Source organism: Palaemon carinicauda, chromosome 1 (genome assembly GCF_036898095.1).
Source record: "Palaemon carinicauda isolate YSFRI2023 chromosome 1, ASM3689809v2, whole genome shotgun sequence".
NCBI lineage: Eukaryota > Metazoa > Arthropoda > Malacostraca > Decapoda > Palaemonidae > Palaemon > Palaemon carinicauda.
This window is the reverse complement of record NC_090725.1, coordinates 213237308-213259807: the sequence shown is the minus strand read 5'-3', so window position 1 is coordinate 213259807 and position 22500 is coordinate 213237308. Positions and strand designations below refer to the sequence as shown.

At 42.0% G+C, this 22500-nt stretch overlaps 1 protein-coding gene across 9 annotated transcripts in view; it reads right to left on the bottom strand.

Annotated features, from left to right (window-relative positions):
* Positions 1-22500, bottom strand: part of LOC137653925 (phosphatidylinositol 3,4,5-trisphosphate 3-phosphatase and dual-specificity protein phosphatase PTEN-like) — a 487265-nt gene that overhangs the window by 198533 nt on the left and 266232 nt on the right. For 8 of the 9 annotated variants that reach the window (XM_068387566.1, XM_068387584.1, XM_068387557.1 and 5 more), the window contains 2 exons: positions 18985-19109; positions 9392-9712 (listed from right to left, as the gene is read on the bottom strand). In XM_068387566.1, the coding sequence (XP_068243667.1) occupies positions 9392-9712; positions 18985-19109 (446 nt within the window). The remainder of the gene's footprint in view (positions 1-9391; positions 9713-18984; positions 19110-22500) is intronic. The other variant, XM_068387592.1, reaches the window with a different exon arrangement.

Sequence of the window (22500 nt, the reverse complement as noted above, 5' to 3'; positions counted from 1 at the left end):
CTTGGCCTAAGGCTGCCCGTACTCCTTTAATGGCTGGGATTGACATCCCTATTTCATCCCTAAGGTACACGAGAAACTCAGCTATGTCAGGGACTGAAGCTTTAAGAGGTCTTATGTGTTTCTCCGAGCACCACTTCGTAAAGGCGGCCCACTTCGCCTGGTATACCACGGTAGAGGATTTTCTTAGGTATAGGGACATCCTCTTAGCTGTGGAGGGGGAGTACCCCTCCTTCTTCAAGAGCCGCTCGATAGTCTCCAAGCGTGAAGGCGAAGAGAGAGAGGGTTGTCGTGGAACTTGAGGAAGTGAGGTTGACGCAGCAGATCTGACCTGGGGGGCAGAGGCCAAGGCGGTTGGCTTGCCAGGTCTTTTAGATCCGCGAACCACTCCCTCTCCGGCCACCAGGGCGCTACCAAAGTCATCCTTAGGTTTTGGGAGGCTCTTACTCTGTTGAGTACCTGCCTTAACAGCGTGAAGGGGGGAAAAGCATATACGTCCAAGTTGTCCCACTTGTGCTGGAAGGCGTCTTCTAGGGCTGCTCTTTGGTCTGGCACCGGGGAGCAATAGACCGGTAGCTTGGCGTTGAGCTTTGTTGCGAAGAGATCCATCACAGGGGAGCCCCAGCGTTGAATGATGAGTCTGGCTACTTCTGGGTGTAGGGACCACTCTGTCCCTACAATCTGACCCATTCTGCTGAGGCCGTCGGCTAGCACGTTTCTTTTCCCGGGGATGAACCTCGCTAGCAGTACCACCTGTTGCTCGTCCGCCCAATGCAGGATGTTTATGGTGAGGTCGCACAGTTCTTTCGATCTCATGCCCCCTTGCTTCTTTATGTAGGCTACCACCGTGGCGTTGTCGCACATTAATGCCACGGTGTTTCCCCTCAACCGACTTGCAAAGTGCAGACATGCCTTCTGTACTGCTTTTAGCTCCAGGACGTTGATGTGGAGATGTCTTTCGGTCTCCGACCAGGTACCGCTTGCTGTCTCCTCCCGAAGGTGGGCTCCCCACCCTAGGCTGGAGGCGTCTGTGAACAGGAGGAACTCGGGGGGACAGGACCCGAGGGGCATCCCCTTGAGGGAGTTCGACTGGCAGCGCCACCATTCTAAGGCTGTTCTCGTGTCCGGAAGGACAGGAATCAACGCCTTCTGAGCGCCTGTCTGGGACCAGAGGCCCTTGAGGTTCCATTGCACGGGTCTGAGCCGCATCTTCCCTTGGGGAACCAGTTTCTCTAATGAGACCAGGTGACCTATTAGTCTCTGCCAGTCTTTCGCCCTCCTGGAATGCTCTGACAGGAACGGCTGAATGATGTGATTGAGGTTCCGTATCCTGTCTTCCGAGGGGGAGGCCTTCCCCTGCACGGTGTCCAACGTCATACCCAAGTACCCCATTCTGTTGGATGGAGTTAAGTTCGATTTTTCCAGATTGATAATGATTCCCAGATTCCTGCAGAACTGGAGGAGGTCCCTCCCTTGCTCTTCTAAGAGGGCCTTTGAGTTGGAAAGGAGCAACCAGTCGTCTAGGTATCTGATGAGACGGATACCCCGTTCGTGAGCCCATACTGAGACCGTCGCGAAGACCCTCGTGAAAACTTGAGGGGCCGTCGACAGGCCGAAGCAAAGGGTCTTGAACTGCAGGATCTGGGAGCCCCATTTCACCCGGAGGAACTTCCGACTCGACGGGTGGACAGGGATCTGGAAATACGCGTCCTTGAGGTCGACCGTCATCATGTAATCTTTCTCCCTCAAGGACATCAGGACGGATTTTGGGGTGTCCATCTTGAAGTCCGTCTTCTTGACGAACTTGTTGAGGGTCGACAGGTTTATCACGGGTCTCCACCCCCCCGTTGCTTTCTCTACCAGGAACAGGCGGCTGTAGAAGCCTGGCCCTGGGAGAAGGACTTCTTCCATGGCTCCCTTCTCTAACATGGAGGAAACCTCTCCTTGAAGGGTGGCCCTTTTCAACGGGTCCCTGGGAGCCAACCATTCTGTCTGGGTGGCTGGAATAAGAGGGGGTGGGTCCGCTATGAAGGGGAGCCTGTAGCCTTCTTTCAGGACGGACACCGTCCAAGTATCCGCCCCCTGTGTTTTCCATGCTTGCCAATGAGGTCCGAGGCATCCCCCAACCCGAGGCTTGGGCGGGAGTAGGGGGCCTCTCCCTCTACCTTCTCCTAGAGGGGCGGCCTGATCTGCCTCTCTTCGAGGCGGAGTAACCCGACCTGAAGGAGCTGGCAGAAGCTGGTGCTCCCCTGCGGGAGGGCTGCGGGGTTGTTGTCCAGGAGGAGGAAGGGGCGTCCCTCCTCGAAGAGCTGGGGGCGGCCTGAGGAGTCACGGCGCTATCCGAGACTGATCTCCTGTATGGCGGCCTTCTGGAAGATGCTTGTCTGGGGACGTTGGTCTCTCTCCTCTTGGACACCTTCTCCATTAGCACTTCCAGTTCCTTCAGAGGGAACAGAGACTCACCCCCTAGGGGTAGGCTACACACAACTCGGGCTTCCCTGTCCGGGATTCTCCTTGACAACTTAGAGAGCACTGTGTCCCGTTTTCTAAGTACCCAGTTGGCCGTCAAGGCGAGTGCTTGGTAAGCCAGAAACTTGAGGGTTTTCCCCCCGGAGGTGAGAAGGTCCGTCAGGAGACTCTGTTGCTCTGGATCTTCGGGGTCTAAGGAGGCTTGTACGTTCACCAACGTGGAGGCCCACCAGTCCAGCCATGAGGAGACGTTCACCAGGTCCCTTGACATCTCCTCCATCATGGCGGCTTCCGTGGGTGAGAAGGAAACAGGGGCTGAAGAGGCCCTTTCGTCCGAGCCGTCTTGTCCCAGGATGTCTAAGGCCGGGTCCACTTTACAGGGACCTGGGCGCCGTCCCTCAGGAATATACACCTTCCCTTGCGTCTTGAGACCCTGGAGTAGTTTGGAGGCACTCTGGGACTTGGGGGCCTCCGCATTGCTGGCCACCAAGTTATCTATGTACTCTTGTCCCAGTACTAGGTCTGGGGCAAGAGGAAGGGCCAGGGAGGACTTCGGAAGGGCGTCGTGGTGAGTGAATCTCAGGAGGCTCGACCTCCAGGAATTCACCTTAGGAGCCGAGGGTTCTGCGATCCCATGGAGCCTCCTGATGAGACCTACCACCCTTCTGTAAGCGGAGTCCTCCGACGGGGGAGCCTCGCCTCCGTCGGCCGAGGCCTCGGCCTGGCGTGGGGGAGCAGGGTTGCTTGGACGGTAGACCAGGTGTCCTCCTCTTGGGTCCAGGGAGGTCGACCCGTAACCGTAGGGCGCTCCGTAAGAGGGTGGATCTCGCCGTAAGGCGGGTGCCACCGGCTCAGGGAGGGCCCTCGACTGCCCCAAGGCTCTGGAAGCCGAGGACACGGTCCCGGTGGGATGACCCGACAACGGGAACCGGTCCTTCTTGCTCGAAGACCGCCCCAGCTGGGCTGGTTCGGTCAGGCTGCCTTCTCGGAAGCGCGTTTCCCCCCGCTGGGCGGGGTGAACCGGAGGCCTCGAGGACTTATGCTTAAGAGCGAGGTCCTTCCTGCGTGGCAGGTCGAGCGGTTCTAGGCTGTGCGTAGGGAGCGACAGCCTAGAGGCTCGTTCACTGGACCGAGAGTCTGGAGAGTGGAGCCTCTTGGACTCTCCTGAAGGGACGTAGACCCATTCGCCGCCGGGAGAGGCATCTCTCCTATACTTACGGGAGTGAGAGCGGGGGCGCTTCCTGCTGTGTCGCGACCTTGACCTGGAGCGGGAACGATCGCTTTCGGCCCGCTCTCTCTTCTGGTGCCGTTTCTCCCTGACTTCTCCCCCGGAGGATGAATCCACCTCTGAAGAGTCTGAGGGCGCCACGTTCCTCGCGTAACGGCTGCCCGCGTGATGCGTGGGGGAAGCTCTTCGCCGTCGGGCGTCCGAGACAGGATGTTGGAGGAAGTCTTCGGGAACCGCTGTGGAGATCGTGGGCACTGAGTCTACTCTATCCATGCTAGGGGGCCAGGGGTCCAGGGTCACGTCCATCCTTAGCGGTGACCTCCCCGGAGTTTTCGGCAGCTTCCACCCGAAAGCATCGCTACTCGGGCGGCGAACTCTAGCGTGGTTGTCCTCTGGGGGGGGAGAGCCCGACGCACCGGCCCACGAGGGCGGTGGGGACTCCGAAATAACGACACTGACCCATACGGGATCTTCTGAGGACGCGTGATCCCCTGCCACGTGGCCTGATTCACCCGAAGCACTACCGGACCCTCCGTTATCTCTAGAGGGGCCTGCCCTTGGTTCTTCCCTCACACTGGGTTCACCGGGGAGAACGCTATGGCTAATTACAACACTGGGGGCTTGGTGCCCACTCCTCTGTGAAGGAGACGGAGAAGCCGAGGCTTCGTCGGACCGATCACTGACCGACGGTAAAGAAGATACACCACTCACTTTCCTGGGGGAACGCTTAGACGACTTCTTCTTTTTGGTACTGTACCGTACCCACTGTATGTCGTCCCAGCTTACGCACTCCGGACACGTGTCCGAGGAGGAGCAAACTTTTCCCCTGCACGTGGAACAAAGGGAATGAGGGTCCACTTCTGGCTTAGAGAGGAAAGCCCCACACGACTTTCCGGCTCTAGGACCAGGGCAACGACGCACATGCTCCATCGTTCGCACACGAAGGGCCAACACTAGCGAGTTACAAGCACACTGGGATATACGCAAGGGAAACGTACTGAAACACTTGCGAATAACGCACTACGCAAGAAAAACACAAGTCCCCACACTGGAAACACGTGGAATCACAAACGCGCCAAAGGATCGAGAGAGCGAGAGAGTGAGATGTTTCACATCTCACGACCAAGAACTTAATGGCGATGCTGACCCGGAGAGGCAGTGACCTGCCCTAATCCTGCCCTCAGGGCACATCCTGGCGGCGGGGGTAAAAACTATATAGAGCGGGATAGGGGGATAACGGCGGGAAAACCTTGGTCGAGATTGAGAGGTCACCAGGTGACTCCACAGGAAAGTAGTTCTCGGTGAGTATTTGTGTCGGAACAAATATATATATATATGGTAAATTTTACACATTTAGACATGTTTTTCATATTCAAATAAACCATATATTATACTACCTTAATATCTGGATTCTCACTATACCTCTGGATCAGAGACCCAAGGGGCGAATCAACTCAAAGATGATAGCTTCTGGTTGGCCGGGGAATCGAACCCTCATTCGAGACTCTCATACAACAGTGACCTACCATGTAGCCACGAAGAGAGATAAAAGTTGATAACAATTCTCCTATACTTACACCAGTTGAATTCAGTTTTTTTGTACTTAGAATTGAAATCAACCCATCTCCACCATCGTAGCTAGTTGGTATGTTTGTACTAGACTTTTGATAAATGATAAAGTTTGCACATTTAGACATGTTTTCTATATTCAAATAAGCAGCATATTAATTATACTACCCTAATATCTGGATTCGATCTATACCTCGGGATCAGAGACCCAAGGGGGAAACAACTCAAAGATAATAGCTTCTGGTCGGCCGGGGAATCGAACCCTCGTCTGAGTAACTGGCACGATAGTGACATAACATATAGCAATGAAGAGAGAGAAAATTTGATGGCAATTCTCATATACTTATACCTGTCACATTCTCACACACACATGCGCGGGGGCATGCACACATGTACGTGCATGCACGCACGCTCTCTCTCGTAAGTTTTTTGTTTATCGTATACATTATGAATAATACACTAAAGTATACTTCTCGTGTCAAAGGAAATAAATGGATATTTTCATTGCATTTCTGTACAACGTAAAGTCCATTATTACTGGCAAGTATTTTTATATCTTTAGACAGCTAATTATCATGGAATTATTACAGAATAATATGGTCACTTAAATTGATATAAATATTTATTTTATATAAAATCACAGTGCTTTACCATTATTTTAGAGAAAATTAAATATAACAAATTTCTGAAAAATTATTCTATAGTCACTTCACAAAGAATGGAAAAAACATTTCGGTTGTTTAGAGAGAAACAATTGAAAACAAAGCAAACTTTTGAAAAAAAGTATTCTGTAATCAGCAGTAAAACAAATAAACATGGAAATGTAGGTTATTATAGAGTAAGTGAGCAAACATATATGATGATGACAAATCTCGTATATAGGTCGAGTAGCAGATCCGTGGCCTCATAGTGAAGGAGTTAAGCATATACTGTTAACAATCGCTAAGTGGCATGACTTGGCCCCATTAAATCAATGTTATTTTGGGGTTAATTCAAACTACTACAATTTGTTAGTTTCTTAATCGATTTATCTAATTTAAAAACCATTTGAAAGAGTATTCTATGCTCTAAAAGTTGTACATATGACATTTTATTAGTTTTCTTAATTTTTTTTATATGTATTATTTTATCAATGTATGGATGTCACTTTCAAAGGTGATTATTTTTATATGAAGGTTTGTCCTTTTTTTCAAATACTGAATGTACAGATTGTAGGCTATTAAATTCCTTATCTTAAAAACCCACCAATATTAAGAAAGTAGATTTTCCTCTGAGACTTTCATGTTTTGAGAAATTGGGCTTCAAAGTATTTTCTTAGTAGAGATTGGTTGACTACACTTTAGTATGCATAAGAATGAGCTTTTAGCAGTAATCTATCCTCAAATCCAGAAATATATATGCTGCATGTACCAAATGTCCACATGAGTAAGATATTGCTAGCATTTTATATTATTGTTTGCATATTTTCTGGACAAACTTTACGCTTTAAGCATATTTAGTTATTGTGTCTGACAGTTTTTGAATCTTTCAGCATGACGATAAGAATTGTAAATATACAAACGAGCGGACACAGAAATACAATGAATATAACTTAAGAGGCACATCCCTCTAATGTCTATTTATGACACTATTGAAATTTAAATTCACTCTCTGAGCTAATCAAAGAAAATTGTGTTCTAGAAGTTTGTGGAATACTGTACTTACATCAGTATCTTTTCCTGAAGTTTTCAAAGAAAAAGTAAGTAAATAAGTACATACCCTGATCAGAAATTGGTTGATTTAGCCATACAACTCTTTCATTGAAAAAAATATTTGAAACATGAAATATATATTTTCTCCGAGCCAAAATTGTAATACAGTAACCTGAATTTATAAAATTCCAAAGGAAGGTAGTGAGTTGCGACCCTTGATGAAATAAATACTCAACTTTACAAAGTGACGAAGCTAACAGCACTTTCGTCGGGATAAAGTTGCACACTAGAACTTGTAATGTATGCCTTCGAAAAATATCAAGTTGTCAGACAAAGTGCATGTCTTCCTTCATAGGTACAGCATAATCATTATGTTTTATGCTTATGCTATGTATACAGTACTAATAACATTTTCATAATGAATGTATTTATTTACTAATTTCAAAGACAGAATATAATTTTTTTTCCCCATTTTTTATTGTAATGGTTCCACGTAGAGACTGATATAAGGTTTCGTAAAACGGTGTAATGTAGATTTTATTTTTCAATTTAATATTCAAGAATGGACTATGTAAAGTCAGAAGTGACATATGTCGACCTGAAGTAAAGTCGGAACCAACATATGTCAACCCAACATAAAGAGGGTTAATAATGTAGTCTGAAATTCCTTTATATGGAATTAAGTGTAGCGAATGACACCTTCAGTATCTTTTTTATAGCAACTTTCCATTACCATTTAAACTAACAATCACAAAACTAACATGAAAGTAAAGTTTCAATAATAAATAACATGAATAGAAAAATAAATAATCATAAACTGGATAGCACAGATAAAGTACAGTACACTACTGTATATGCAATATCAAACCTCTTTACCACAACTTACACAGAAAAATCATGGCATTATCACATGAAATAGTGAATAGTTACCATGGCAATGTCTAACAAATATAAAGTATGCTGCTTTCAACTTGGGAAGAAGTGTTTCCTTTACATCTACTTCTGATCTATGAATATATTTTCACTACATTTTGAGTCAGGAGTGACAATCAAACTAGGAGCAAACCCAAAATGTTTTGGAGATAGTTGAGGCACAGAATTTAAAGAAAGTGCTGGTTGTATAAAATAATAATTGGCAGATCATCATGAAATTTTAAAAGTTAAACCTGGCAAGGAACAACACAATCAGTATTGGTTGTACAGTATTATGAGTAATTATCTTTACTGCATATTCCCAGTTATAAAGCTGTTATACTTCCCTGCAGAAATAAGGTTTTATATGTTTCAACAATCTTCCATTATTTGAATATTCCTAAAGAGTGCAAAAAAAAAAATACACTTTAAAACTACCCAGCATGAAGAACTTTAAACATGTATCACAAAACTAGCAAATACTGACATACAAATCTAAAGACACCAAACCTTGTTAAAGTTAGAACACTTTGAAGACCAAGAGATTTCTATCAACAAAATATACCATAAGACCAGAAAATTTCATCCACACCCATATCAATTTCCCAATATCTTTCAGAGATGTCGAAAACTAAAATAAAATATACAGTATTATTAGTGTTATTAAACCTCAATGACAATGAATTTCCAAATATATTTGACTCTTGACACCATATACCAATATAATTTTATTCTAGTTTCAAAATCAGCTTCCTTAAATTTAACACAAATTAAATGAGAATTAGTGAATTGTGTAGTGAATTTGATTTCCATGGTGATATATCTAAAATGGTAGCATTAGAACTTAAAAAAAAAATTGTTTGGCAGCTGTTACTCATTAAAAAAGAATTGGGAAATTTTTAATAAAACCTGGTGTAAAAAATTAACTTAAAGATGCATCACAATGGAAAGACAAACCAAAGCCATATTTGCCTAATCCATATTATTTGTCTGCTATTCAATTTTTTTCCCCAATGGACAAGTAAAAGATATCTACTTTTATGAAGCTGGCTAAAGTAAGGTGTGCCTAGTATGATAACAATGAGAAGATTAGTGTTGCTTCAGTATTTTAGGACACATAAGGGTCTACTCCTTACTCAAAGTGATGTCTGTATAGTCAGAAAGCTATATCAACAAAGTGTGACAACAGAATTGAAAGTGACACTAGTGCATAGAAATTAAGACCAAAGACAATTCAGTTTTTGGTCCTCCTTTTTCCTCTTCCTCAGGAAGACTATCATAAACAATACAACCCCAATCTCATATGTTTTGACAGGACTTCTAGGGTAAGTTCATGCTGAAAATTCATCAAAGATGATTAATCAAACAAAAGGTACTTTCAAGCAAAGACAAGAGTAGTTAAAGGGAGGATTAAAATGACTGAAGTTATGCAAACAGGGCTCTCAGATTACAAGTACTCTTTTCAAGTGCTTTTGGAGAATCTGAAGAGCAAGAAAAACCACACCATGAATCTCAGCATTCTTACGGGAGATTCTGCGTGTGGTGACGACGACGATGACGATTGTGAACACGAGGACGTGGGGGAGGACTCCGGCTACCATTAGGAGTCCATTCCTCATCTGTAAGGCAGCTAAGGTGGCCTGTGGGGAGACTCTTGCTTCCAGATTCTTCTATTTTTTTCTCTGAGGACTCTTTGTATTCTGCAAGGTCCTTACATTCATCCCTATTCTTTCCCCCATGGCTGCCACCACCGCCACCAAGGCCAGTGAGTGGAGCACGAAGTTCTGCAGTTTCAGATCTCTTGCGCCTAAAGCTGTCACGTTTGGCCAGACGAAAACTATTGCTTCTGAGCAAACCAATAAAATCAATTTAAATTTGAGGTTCATCCTGGATTTCATTAAACTAAAAAAAGTACTTAAACATAATACAAACCTTAAGTGTTCCGAACAATCTCAAAATCTCCCCCATTGTGTTGACAGTTATATGGGCTTTAAATATTTAGCCATAAATGGTATAAAGAATATTGATGTAAACCTCCAAAACACTACATTAAATAAAATATATAAGGACTCACTGCATTTAATACGCTCATTTTATACAAGGTAAATCAATTTCTGAAACAAATAGACTAACAATAACATAAAGCATAGTCCATATAAAAGGATCAGCAAATTGCTAACTCTGCAATAAAATATCATTCCATCTGTGTAAAATACACTAACATATCTAGCTTTTCTAAAGCAAATTTAAATATATTTTAGAATTTACGTAATTACATTCCATATAATGATATGCAAGCAAAGATTTTTTTAGATAAAACACTAGAGAAAATTTATCGAAATAAATCTATTAACCTAAAAGCGGTCATACACAGCACTATGAAAATAATACCTGATAAAGACGTTTCATAAGAATGATTAAATTATTATTTTTGGGCTCGAGCCATGTCATACTCATGGAAGTTCCTAATAAGGCAGCTTTCTACTTGGGATATTTCTGAGTGTGATATACAGTATTGTCTCACAACACGAAATTAATTAGTTCTGGAGTGGCTTTTGTTTCGTGAAAATTTTGTGTCATGAGACACATTTTACATGTAAATCACCTAATTCGTTCCAAACTCTTCAAAAACACCACATTCAATTTTATAATAAAGCTACATTATAACCACAATGAAATACTGTACAGCCAAATACATTCGATCCATTCAATATACCTAAACTAACTGTTAATACCTGTAAATTAAGGAATTATTGGAACATAATGCAATAATAAATGGAAAATAATACAATACAAAGAGTACAATACTGTACATATACAAAATATACAGTACCATATGTACTGTACTATTATAGTTATCCTTATTATAGTGAGATATATTTTATACTGTGGGAACAACCTGTTCTTTCTTTCTTTTTAATGAGTGACTATTTCATTCTCAGCTTGGCTGGCAAATCTCTCTTCTTATCATGAAACATTTTTTGCAATGTGAGTCCGAAAAGTCGTTGCATATCGTTTTGCAGCGTGAAAATTTCGTAAGCAGATTCTTTCGCGGAGAGGTATGACTACACTAGAGAATTTTATCTGAAGAGGTATCACGGAGTTTTTACCTCCGGAGTGAATATCCTGAGAGATATCGTGTATACACCAGGGACGTGTTTAAAACAAGCAACGGCTATCCTTCCGCAAACAGAGTTAACCTTGTCTCGAAGGATATGGGATAGGATTGGATACGTGGGTGAGAGAACTGTTACAACTCCCGATCCCAGTGTGCTACAACTAACACGTTTCCTGTAAAACCCTTCCTTTTTGCAGACGTCATCTTGATGGTTGCTTAGAGTTTTTTCTGCGTGTTTTCGTAGTGTTTTGAGTGATTTTGTGATTATGGATACTTAAGCTTCTTTCTCATCATCAAAGCTGAGTACCCTTTTCTTGTGTGTTGGAGAATTACGCATCTCCAACCCATTTTATTTAATGTGTATACCTTTTATTGCCTGCAACCAGCGTGCGGTCGGCGTCAGCATCTCATATATCAAAATTGCTCAAAAATGCTTAGTTATTTAGTCATATTATTGTAAGAATGTGTTTTATATCATTCTCTTACAATTATGGTATGATTACAGGGTATCCTTCCTCTTTTACTATTGTCTGCATGTGAGTATTCTATCAGTCTTGATTTAGGTTAACTCTGCCCTGGCCGGCAGCCATGATTGGTGAATATGTACTTGTGCACCATACTGTTCTTTCACTTGACCTTGCTGGTTTTGTGAGGCTGCCCATCCTCCCATGATACTGATACGTCGTAGCGGGGAGCTGCAGTCCTGAAGGTCCTTCTGGGAGCATTTCATAGTGTTTTACAGTCATCCTAGGGTGACTGTTTTTCCCTTTTCCACTTGTTCCCTGTGTCTACTCTTGTCCATCCATTGGAACTCTCTACCTTGTTCTAATGCTGACAGGTAGACCTCGCTTTGTGCCACCTTACCCATTCTTAGGCTTCCCTTCTTAGTTTTTGGTAGGCTAATGGCTGGTTAAGATGACTTGTCCTCTGTGCCTCCTTACTGCAGACCCCTTAGAACACCATTCTCGTTCTAATGCCTCAGTTAGGCCTTCCTACCCTACCACCTCACCAAATTTTTAAGTCTCCCTCCCCTACACCCTGCCCCCTTGTGAATGCTAGTGTGTCTACCTGCTATGGAACCTTGATCCCCTCCCAGTCCAGTTCCCTGGCGACTGAAGTATCCTTCGTTGCTAAATACAGTATACAGTATATAGTTCTGGCTTGTAGGCTCTCTAGTCTGGCCCTAGGTAGATGATATCTTATTCCTTACCTGGTTTAATTCTCTCTGCTACCTTAGAGACCACTCTAGTTGCCCCTTCGCACTTCTGGTTAGGCCATACTGTTTACAGTCCTAGGATCTACAGTTCCCATGTCTAGTCTACTTGCCCTGACATTTGAGTTTCCCCTCATCCGCTATATAAACTAGGCTTGCCTGCACAGTATTTCCTATGGCCTACCCCTATCCAGGCAGAGAGCTGGTACCCCTTGGGATTCTCCTCTGCTGCCTTAGCAGTTACCTAGTCTATCACTGCAGCTTCTCATCCTGGGCTATGTACCTCTTACTGTGGAGTCCTGACTCCTTTGCCTGGTCGGCTTATCCTGGCAGAAGCGTCGCCTTCTGTCCCTGCCTCCAGTCTTGTCAGCTTGAGTTCTTCTAGCTTTGGATATATGTGGGCTATAGGGGGATCCCCTCTGCTGCTTTAGCTGCAGCCTTAGGCTGTTCATCTGCACCTCCTTTTCCTCTCCCATATCTGAAGAACATTGTCCTCTGAAGTTGGTCAATTGGATCCCACCTGGTTGTCAGGATATCGCTTGAATTTTCAATTCTTGGCATCCTGTCCGTCTTATGCAGCTCATTATCTTGAGGGCTAACCCTCTCTTTTCATGATCTAAGGATAATGACCAGGTCTTGGCAGGTTTCCTTATTTACTGCCTCTCATTCCTGTGCCGTTCCCCATGCTTGTGGACTTTTCCTTATGGGATCGTCCTCCTTATCCTTTTCGACTGGATAATACCTTTGCAGCATTGTGGCGACATGCTTGGGGTGTTGAAAGGTTAGTTAATGTTGCCATAGTTGCTAGAAATAGCTGCTGTCTTAGACCCAGCTGCTGCTGGCTTAGGCAGGATGATAAGGGAATTTGCTACCTTAGGTTGTCTAATAGATCAATTTTGGAGGTAATGGCCTTTCCCTGATGTGACACTTCTCTCCATTTTCTACTGCACTGTCATTGATGATTATTCATAAGTCTCTAAAGATTTCTGAGCAGTTTGGCATTAGTCTCCTCAATGGGGTAGCCATAGTCATAATGTTTTTTGGTAGAAATTGTTTATTCTAGAAATATTTCTAAGCATATTTCTTTGCATATTTATTTATATTTCAATGTTAAGATAAAAATTATTCTAATGATTGGTACTCATTGAAATTTCTCCTTCTTCACAGGTTGCGGATGAAATAGTGTGTTCAACGGTAACCTGTACCAGGCGGGTCAAGTTGCCCTGTGGCCACGAGACTTGCCAGAAACATGCGGACTGTGAAGTTTCCAAAGGGTCTCTTGTAATTTGGGAACATTCCAACTGTCAGGTATGCAAGGACCTAATAGACACTGGCTTCCATGCTACCAACGTCTCCCAGGATATGAAAGCGCGGAGTCAGAGGACCATTCATCACTGGGTTAAAGGCTTTCAGAAGAGCTCTCCACAAGGTGCCCCTTATCTTCCCTCCATGGAAATGAAGGACCTCTTCTTTCCTAAGGTCGAGGTGACCGCTGTTTTTGGTCAAAAGTTAGTGGCAGTTCAACTCTTGGTGGTACCACAAGATCATGCGGATTACGAAGTTCGAGACACTCGACAGGTGATGAGCATAGACGATGACATGTCGACAATTTCTTCTGTAACGTGAGAGGGAGAGGATCCTACTGACCACAGAAGCCTCTGATGAGTCACTGGATGTCCATCAGGTGATTACAGTACCCAGTACTTCTTCAGCTCGCTCCCCCATCCCGTTGTCTACGGGCCCTGCTTCTACTTCGACCCCTGTTCCTACAACAGATACACCTTTGTTCCCAGGTCAATTGGAGTTCATGGCATCCATGAAGGCATTCATGGAAAAGTTACATGCTGAACATAAACGTACTCAAGCGTATCTTGAGACATAGAAGCTTTTCAACAGGCACCTACATCTAAGGCACCGCCAGCTTCGAGCCTGCCTGATTGCTCAGTTAAAAATATTTGGCGTTATGCTGAGTATATGGTTTTGAGTGAAGGGTACCTCCACATCGGAGAAGGTTTGGGTTCTAAGCCAGTCTCCTGCTTAGAATTCTTCCCCTCGATTGACAGTTATCCTTACTGCTATGTAAGGCTTAACTCGGAAGCGTCCATTATGGATGATACTATCCCTAAGGAAACCTATCATCCTGGACCATAGCTAGGCTCAATCCCTATTGGTTACGGGGCTTAAAATGGCCAAATATACTAATACCCAAATTTCTGCTTTCAGCAGGAAGCAGGCCACCTCTGTTGTTTCTATGGATACTGTTTTCCCCTTTGTCTCTAAAAGTTTAGAGGGTGTGAAGAAAGCAGTAGTGGAGAGTAGACCATTGCCAGTGCTAGAGGGGTATAAACCTGTCTTCCTAACCCTCCCTTATGACTTGGACAGTTGGGAGGATGTGCAACACACCTTTACTGTTGGAAAACTCGATAAGGACACCGGAGGCAAACAATTTAATAAAAGGCTGCCTAGAATTCCCGAATCCCTGCTTAAGGAAGAACTGGAAGCTAAAGAGAGACTTTCTGTATCTTTATCCTTCCAGTCCTACATGGGGATGGTAATTGGGAACTACTCCAAATCTGATTTTTTCCAAGTCTTGCCAAAACTCACCTGGCTACTTTACGCAGAGATCTCCATGCTTTCTTCTTAGCCAGAAGAGCATGTAGAGAACACGTCCTAGATGCAGCGACTATCAAGCTTGAGACTGAGAAGCTGATTGACTCTAACATAAGGGGGAAAGATCTCTCCCCCAAAGATATTGGTTATGGAGGTCATGGATAGAGCAGCTCAGGAAAATAAGAGACCTTAGCAAAAGTAGAGCATATCCTCTAAAAAGAAATTTACCCCTTGAGGAGGACCTCAACCCAAGGACAAGAAACCTAAAAGAACCTTTAAAGGAAGGAAATCCTTTCCTGTTGCGACAGCCTCAGTTGACGCCATCCCCAAGACTGTGTACACGGTTCCCCAGCATTATGTATCACAGTCTCCAGCCTTCAACCCCATATATAAGAGTGCCATACAACATTTCCCCTACCAGAGCTCAAAACAAGAGCACTAGTGGCAGAGGAATGTCTGGAAAGGGCGGTCAGTCTAGAAGCCGAGGAAGTAGAGGCAAGGCGTTTAAAGAAGCAGGTCCTTCACAACAACAATGATGAGCTACTGGTAGGGGGATGACTTTACCTTTTTAGGGATCGATGGGAGTTTGACCCCTTGGCTCACAGCATAGTCTCTAAGGGACTAGGCTGGAAATGGAGATAGAAACCACCCTGGGTTCAAGAGGTTCTTTCAACCCTCAAACCCTTTTTTGGAGGACTACGTTCCGGATCTTCTCCAGAAAGGAGTTACCCATTACACGAGATCCATGAACTTTCAAGGGCGGCTATTCTGCATACCCAAGAAAGACTCGAAAACTCTTTGAACTATTCTGAACTTGTCCCCACTAAACAAATTCATTCTGAACGTCAAGTGCCAGATGCTAACTATCTTGCAAATACGGACCCTACTATCCGAGGGAGCCTACACCATCTCCATAGATCTTACAGACGCCTATTGGCATCTTCCGATAGGTTAGCACTTCTCCCCCTACCTTGGTTTCAGATTGGGAAGAAAGGCCTACGTATTTAGAGCTATACCCTTCGGGCTCAGTATAACTCCAAGTATTTTCAAGAAGCTAGTCGAGGCCATCGTCCAACGATTATGGATCAAAAGCCTCCAAGTGATCCTATACCTGGACAACTGGCTAGTCTGGGCTGCAACGAAGTCGGAATGTCTTCTGACAGCTCAAGAAGTCATGAGATTCTTAGTCTCTGGGCTTTCAATTCAACCTCGAAAAGTCCAGGCTGTCTCTGGCTCAAGAAATCCATTCCCTAGGGCTTCACTGGAATCTAAAGTCACGCACCCTCTCTCCGCCACAATGCAAGAGAAAGGAAATCGCAGAATCCGTCAGGTGCCTAATCGTTCAAGAGTACTCACCAGGCGGCAACAGGAAAGTGTCTTGGAATCACTGCAGTTTGCTGTTGTGACTAACCTAGTCTTAAAAGCAAAACTCAAAGATGCCAAGAGTCTAGAGAAGAAAGGTATCAAATGCTCAGAGAGATCTTCACCACAAAACCCAGGTCCTACTGTGAAAGCAGCTCAAGCCGTGGTCCACTGCTAAGAGTTTGTTGACACACGTCCCTCTGTAATATCCTCCTCCTTCCGTGACAATTCACATGGATGCCTCGGAACAAGGTTGGGGAGGGACATTCCCTTTCAAATAAAGAACAGGGTCGGTGGTCAGCCACATTTCAGAAATTTCATATCAACATTCCGGAAGCTATGGCAATGTTTCTAACTCTAAAGAAACTGAACATGAAGAAAAAATCGCACTTCAAATTAGTCATTGACAACAGTGCAATAGTCCACTGTGTCAACAGACAGGGCTCCAGGTCTCCTCAGATCAAGCATGTGATTCTAGCCATCCTCATTTCAGCAAAGCGGATAAATTGGCATCTCTAAGTAGTTCACCTATAAAGGGTTCGCAATGTGACAGAAGACGCCCTGTCCAGATCCAAGCCGCTGGAAACGGAATGGTTTCTGGATGCAAAATCCTTCTGTTTTATCCTAGAGCAAGTCACAAACTGTAAATAGATCTTTTTGCAATGAGCTTCTACAAGAAACTTGCCCGGTATATAGCACCAAACTTAAATCCGGAAGCGGCAGAAACGGATGCAATATCCCTGGATTGGAGCCAGCGGTCTCACATTTACCCATTTCTACCATTCAACCTCCTAATGAAAGTCCTGAACAAGCTACGGATTTCCAAGGGAACAGCGGCTCTAGTGGCTCCCAAGTGACCCAAGAGCAATTGGTATCCTCTTGGTCTGGAACTCAAACCTCTCCAGGTCCCTTAACCAACTCCAGTGCTGTAAAAAGGATTTTCAACAGAACTGTCTTCGCTTCCTCTTGGATAACGAAAACCCTTCAGCTCATGACTTTTTCCCCCTATCGGCTCAAAGAAAATTCGGAGTTGCGGAAAGAATTGACTTTATGGAAGAGTACAAGTCCAATAACACGAAATGACAATACTTGTCATCCTAGAAAAAAATGTGTTGCATTCGTGAAAAGTCATCAGCCCTCTTCTATTACTATGGACTTCTGTATTTCTTTCTTTATTTCATTGCCTCTACAACTATTGCTTCATATAAGTCAGCAGTAACTAGAACCACTGCTTATGCTTTTGATATTGAACTCGATAGCAAGCCCTTCCATAAGATCCCGAAGGCTTATGCTAAAGTGAAACCTAATGCTCCTCCCAAGGATATTTCATGGTAGTAGATAAGGTCTTACATTTTGCCTCCGCGATAGATAACGCCACTACCTCTCTGAGGGATCTTACTCAAAAGGCTCATCTTTCTGCTTGCTATGGCTTTTGGTGCTAGAGTCAGCAAGATTGTGGGACTTTTAAGGGATAATGGCCACACTGAATTCTTTTTTTTTTTTTTTTTTTTTTTTTTTTTGCAGATATTTCATATTCTTATTGTTACATTTGTGAATCTTAGGAAATAATAAAAGATTATTGTTCTTTTTGCATTTCCCTTCATTTCACAATAAAAGCAGTGTACCTCCAAATTTTCTAACCCTTTGTTTATAGACATCGGACTGATTGACTTCTGGAGACAAAGATTTTATTCAGGCTGTGTGGGACTGTGCTATGAATTCCTTTGCTCCTACTTATTTTACAAACATATCACTTGTGCTCATTCCTTGTTCCCAGTGCTAGGGGGAAGTGTGGCTATGTCTATGAGGGATCAAATGGTTAAAACACTCCTGACCACAACTGAGAATACAAATTCTCTGATACACTTTTATCAGGACGATATGGCTCGAGCCCCAAAAACGGATTTTGACATAGAAAAAATCTATTTTTGGATGAGATAGCCCTGTCATCCTGATGGGCCCACCCATAACTTTTCATCCCCTACCAATTCTCATTGTGAGGCCTTGTGGCATGCGATGGCTGCTCCTGGAATTGTTTTACAGGAAACGTGTTAGTTGTAGCACACTGGGATCAGGAGTTGTAACAGCTCTCTCACCTATGTATCCAATCCTATCCCTTATCCTTCAAGACAAGGTTAAGTCTATTAAGGGAAGGATAGCCGTGGCTTGTTTTAAACACGTCCCTGGTGTATACACGATATCTCTCGGGATATTCGTTCCGGAGGTAAGAACTCCATGATACCTTTTCAAGTAAAATTCTCTGGTATATCACACACAGAAATATTCAAAGTAGAAAGCTGCCTTATGAAGAACTTTCGTCAGGACAACACGTCTATCTCACCCAAAAATAGATTTTCCCTATGTCAATATCTGTTATTTTGCCAAAGATAGGGCTAAAATTATCACATAATTTGGATAGTGACAGAAAGGAAACAAAAATAATAATACCCTCAAGCTAAATAAACTGATGATTGTCCATTAGTAATTGTCAGCATTTTCTACCATTTTGGGTCTTAAATGATATTCTTCGAAAAATATTGTAGCCACTTGAAATGTTCTTAAAACTGTATGTACCTCTCTGATATTTATAATTCTGTATGTATGAATTTATTGGAGAGTTGAAATTCAAAGAAAATATAACTAACAGTTTTTAAATTAATACATCATCATTGAGTTGATTTCATACTACACATTACCAACCATTTCAAGTACCAATATCAGTTTTGATCACCAGGATAGGATAAGTCAAAATTATGCTGGAATACCAAAACACCAATGACTGAACACCAAACAAATATGAGCCTTTAACTCTTACCTTTGTCTTATATTAGGAGTATTGTGGTTGTTCTGGTCTGATGTATTGATGTCGCATCCATTCGTGACCTTCTTACCCTCCTCTAATATAAAGTGTGTGTTCAACCAAGCACTGAAGAGTTTTTCCTGGAACCCAAAATTTAGAAAAATATATCAGACGTGGAATGCTTGTTCAGATTATACTGTTATGAATCATACATAGGTAAGTCATTGATTTTATGGAAAATAATGGTCCAACACCTGTAATCAACGATAATTGTAGAAATCTGTTGAAGCTACCTAACTAGTAAATTCATTTATACTGGGAAACTTTGAGACTACAATATAAGATTGCTAAAATTGCTATTGTATAACCCCTATTAAAGTAACCTATTAAAACTACCCTCTTTAGACATTATCGGTCCTCATTTGTAAACAAAAACAACTAAGCTAAGAAAACATTTGATTGTAAATGTACATTTACAGTATTGATGCGATAATGGCTGATGCAATACTGTTTAACAGTACATCACTAAGAAGGAAATAGCAAAAGCTAATGAACGACATGAAAAATATAAAAATATTCCACGGTACTGAAATATGCATATTCAAAACAAAATTTCAATTCTTGAAGAACATCAGTGTTAGGACTGCTGACTCTGTCTCATTTTCCACGTTTCCTTCAATGTGAAAGAATTAACCACTAGTGTTTGTCAAGCAAATACAGTCATACCTCTCTTCACGAAAGACTCTGCTAACAAAATTTTCAAGCTACGAAACGAGATGCAAATATTTTTATGACTCAACTTACAAAAAATATTTCACTTTAAGAAAAGAGATTTGCCAGCCAGGCCGAGAATAAAATGGTCACCCATCACAGAGTTGAAGAAAATGGGTTCAGACAGAAAATGTAGCTGCAGTCTATCATAGGGGTAACTATAATAGCACAGTATTGTATTGTATGTATTGTATTATTTTCCATTTATTATTACATTATGTTGTAATAACTACTTAATATACAGGTAGAGTCATACCTCTCTTCATGATAGACTCTGCTTATTAAATTTTCAAGCTACGAAACAAGATGCGAATATTTTTATGACTCACTTTACGAAAAATGTTTCACTCTAACAAAAGAGATTAGCCAGCCAGGCCGCGAATAAAATAGTCACCCATTACAGAGTTGAAGAAAATGGGTTCAGATAGAAAATGTAGCTGTAGTCTATAATAAGGGTAATTATAATAGTACAGCATTGTACTGTATGAATTATATTATTTTCCATTTATTATTACATTATGTTGTAATAACTACTTAATTTACAAGTATTAACATTTAGTTTAGGAATATTGAATGGTTCAAATGCATTTGGCAGTACAGTATTTCATTGTGGGTATACTGTAGCTTTATGATGCGATTTAATGTGGTGTTTTGTAGAGGGTTTGGAGCAAATTAGGCAGTTTGCCTGTGAAATGTGACTCACAACACGAAAAAATCACTTTACGAAAGCCACTCCAGAACGAATTAATTTCGTGTTGTGAGGCATTGCTGTAGTGTTAAGTTACTCTTGGATTTGTTACGTAATGTGCATATAGGAGTACATATACAAGTACAACTTATATTCAATGCTGTACTTAATGCTACAACTGCACTCTAAAGATTGCGTAATACGTTACGAGATTTCACTGCATGGAACTTGTCAACAGAAGGTGATGTTGTATTTGAACTGTACAGACTCTATTTTCATCTTATTTTTACTGTTACAGAAAATATCCTAGCATAAATATTCATAAATTCACTGAAAAAGAACTACTATCAGTGTATTTACAGTACAGTACTGTATTCAAAATACCGTACTGTATTTGATACAGATTATATATCCGGTGACGAGCTAGTGGGGTTGTGTAGTGTACCAACGAAGTAAGCAATCACTTACCCATGATGTGTCATTTTACCTTAGCTAAATAAACTGTAGTGTTGTAATAGTAAAACAGCATACATATAGTAGAGTAATTTTCAATGTCACTACCTGTGAGTGCTGTTACATAGGAACAACAGTGTTTCATTGTTACTTAAGCATAGGGTAGCGTAGCAATAACTTACGGTAATCATTATGAGTAATCGTAACTGAAGCTGTGTTAGTAATGTACAATTACTAAATAACATATAGTAATATAAACTACAATACCAAGATAAAAACTATGTGAAAACAATATACAGTAGTACAAAACAGTGAGATATTTAAGGTGTTAATCGACAGTCATAGGTAATGGTCATTTATTTCAGGGGATTATGAGTTGACTTATCATAAGGCACCAATGATACACGGTTTTTTGCTTATCATAGGTGTTTCTGTTACCTAACCCTCTCAATGATGGATGGCTAACTGTATATATAAACTTGTGTGCGTATATACAAAGATGCATATATACAGTATATACTGTATATATATATATATATATATATATATATACACAATATATATATATATATATATATATATATATATGTATATATATATATATATATATATATATATATATATATATATATGTAAATTATATATACAGTATATACAGAATGACCATCACTAATCCGGCAATCTGTAATCCGGACACACCAGTTAACCGGCATTATTTTTGCTACTGGCCGCTTGGTTGGCGGTACTGTTTCCCTATTATTTTTGCTACTGACCGGTAGGCAGCGCTGTTTTCAACGTAAACCAATTTAAGACGCACAATCATTTCAGCAGGAAAACAGTTTTTTGTGTATTGCTGGAAACCTTCTAGCTGCAAATTACAGAGGCAGAGACATACCGTACATTTCCGTGCATTAACACGACCTTCAGATAAGCTGGTGAAAAATTAAGTCAAATTTAAATGAATTACAAAACCATTTGTGCATAGGCTAGCTTTTGTTGTAGAGTATACTTAAAAGCACAAATTAAATTAAATAAAGCCAACTTTATATCATGCTTTTGCTATACACACAACATAAAACAGCAATCACTGCTTTGTTTAAATTTCATCACTGATCATAATGAACAAATGAACGCACCTGTGTATAAGAAAGCTTTTGCAGCAACAGATATCTTGCCAAGTATTGGTTATGTAATATTAATATTATTAATTTTATCCTTTCAAATAATGTCTAAAGAAATATGTAGATTTAACGGTGAATTAAAAACTAAGAGAGAGAGAGAGAGAGAGAGAGAGAGTGTGTCACGTATAGAATAAAGTAAAAATGAAGGCCTTATTGGGGTTAGTTTAAGGCGCAGGAAGTAGTGCAGTGGTTCCTGGCCTATGACCTCATCTCCAAGATTCCTGGGTATTGTAAACTTTGTCACAAGCCACCGGCCCTAAAGAAAGAGTTGCACCATTAATGTGTAATGTAAACTGTTGTCATTCTTTTACTTCCCAGGTCAAAGCATTAGGGAGGTTGGACAAAAGCTGGGGGCTTTGAGGTGGGGCAACCTAATCCTGGGCGACCTAGATCGCAGATGTCACAAAACAAAAGGATAGGATACCACCTATCTCCTAA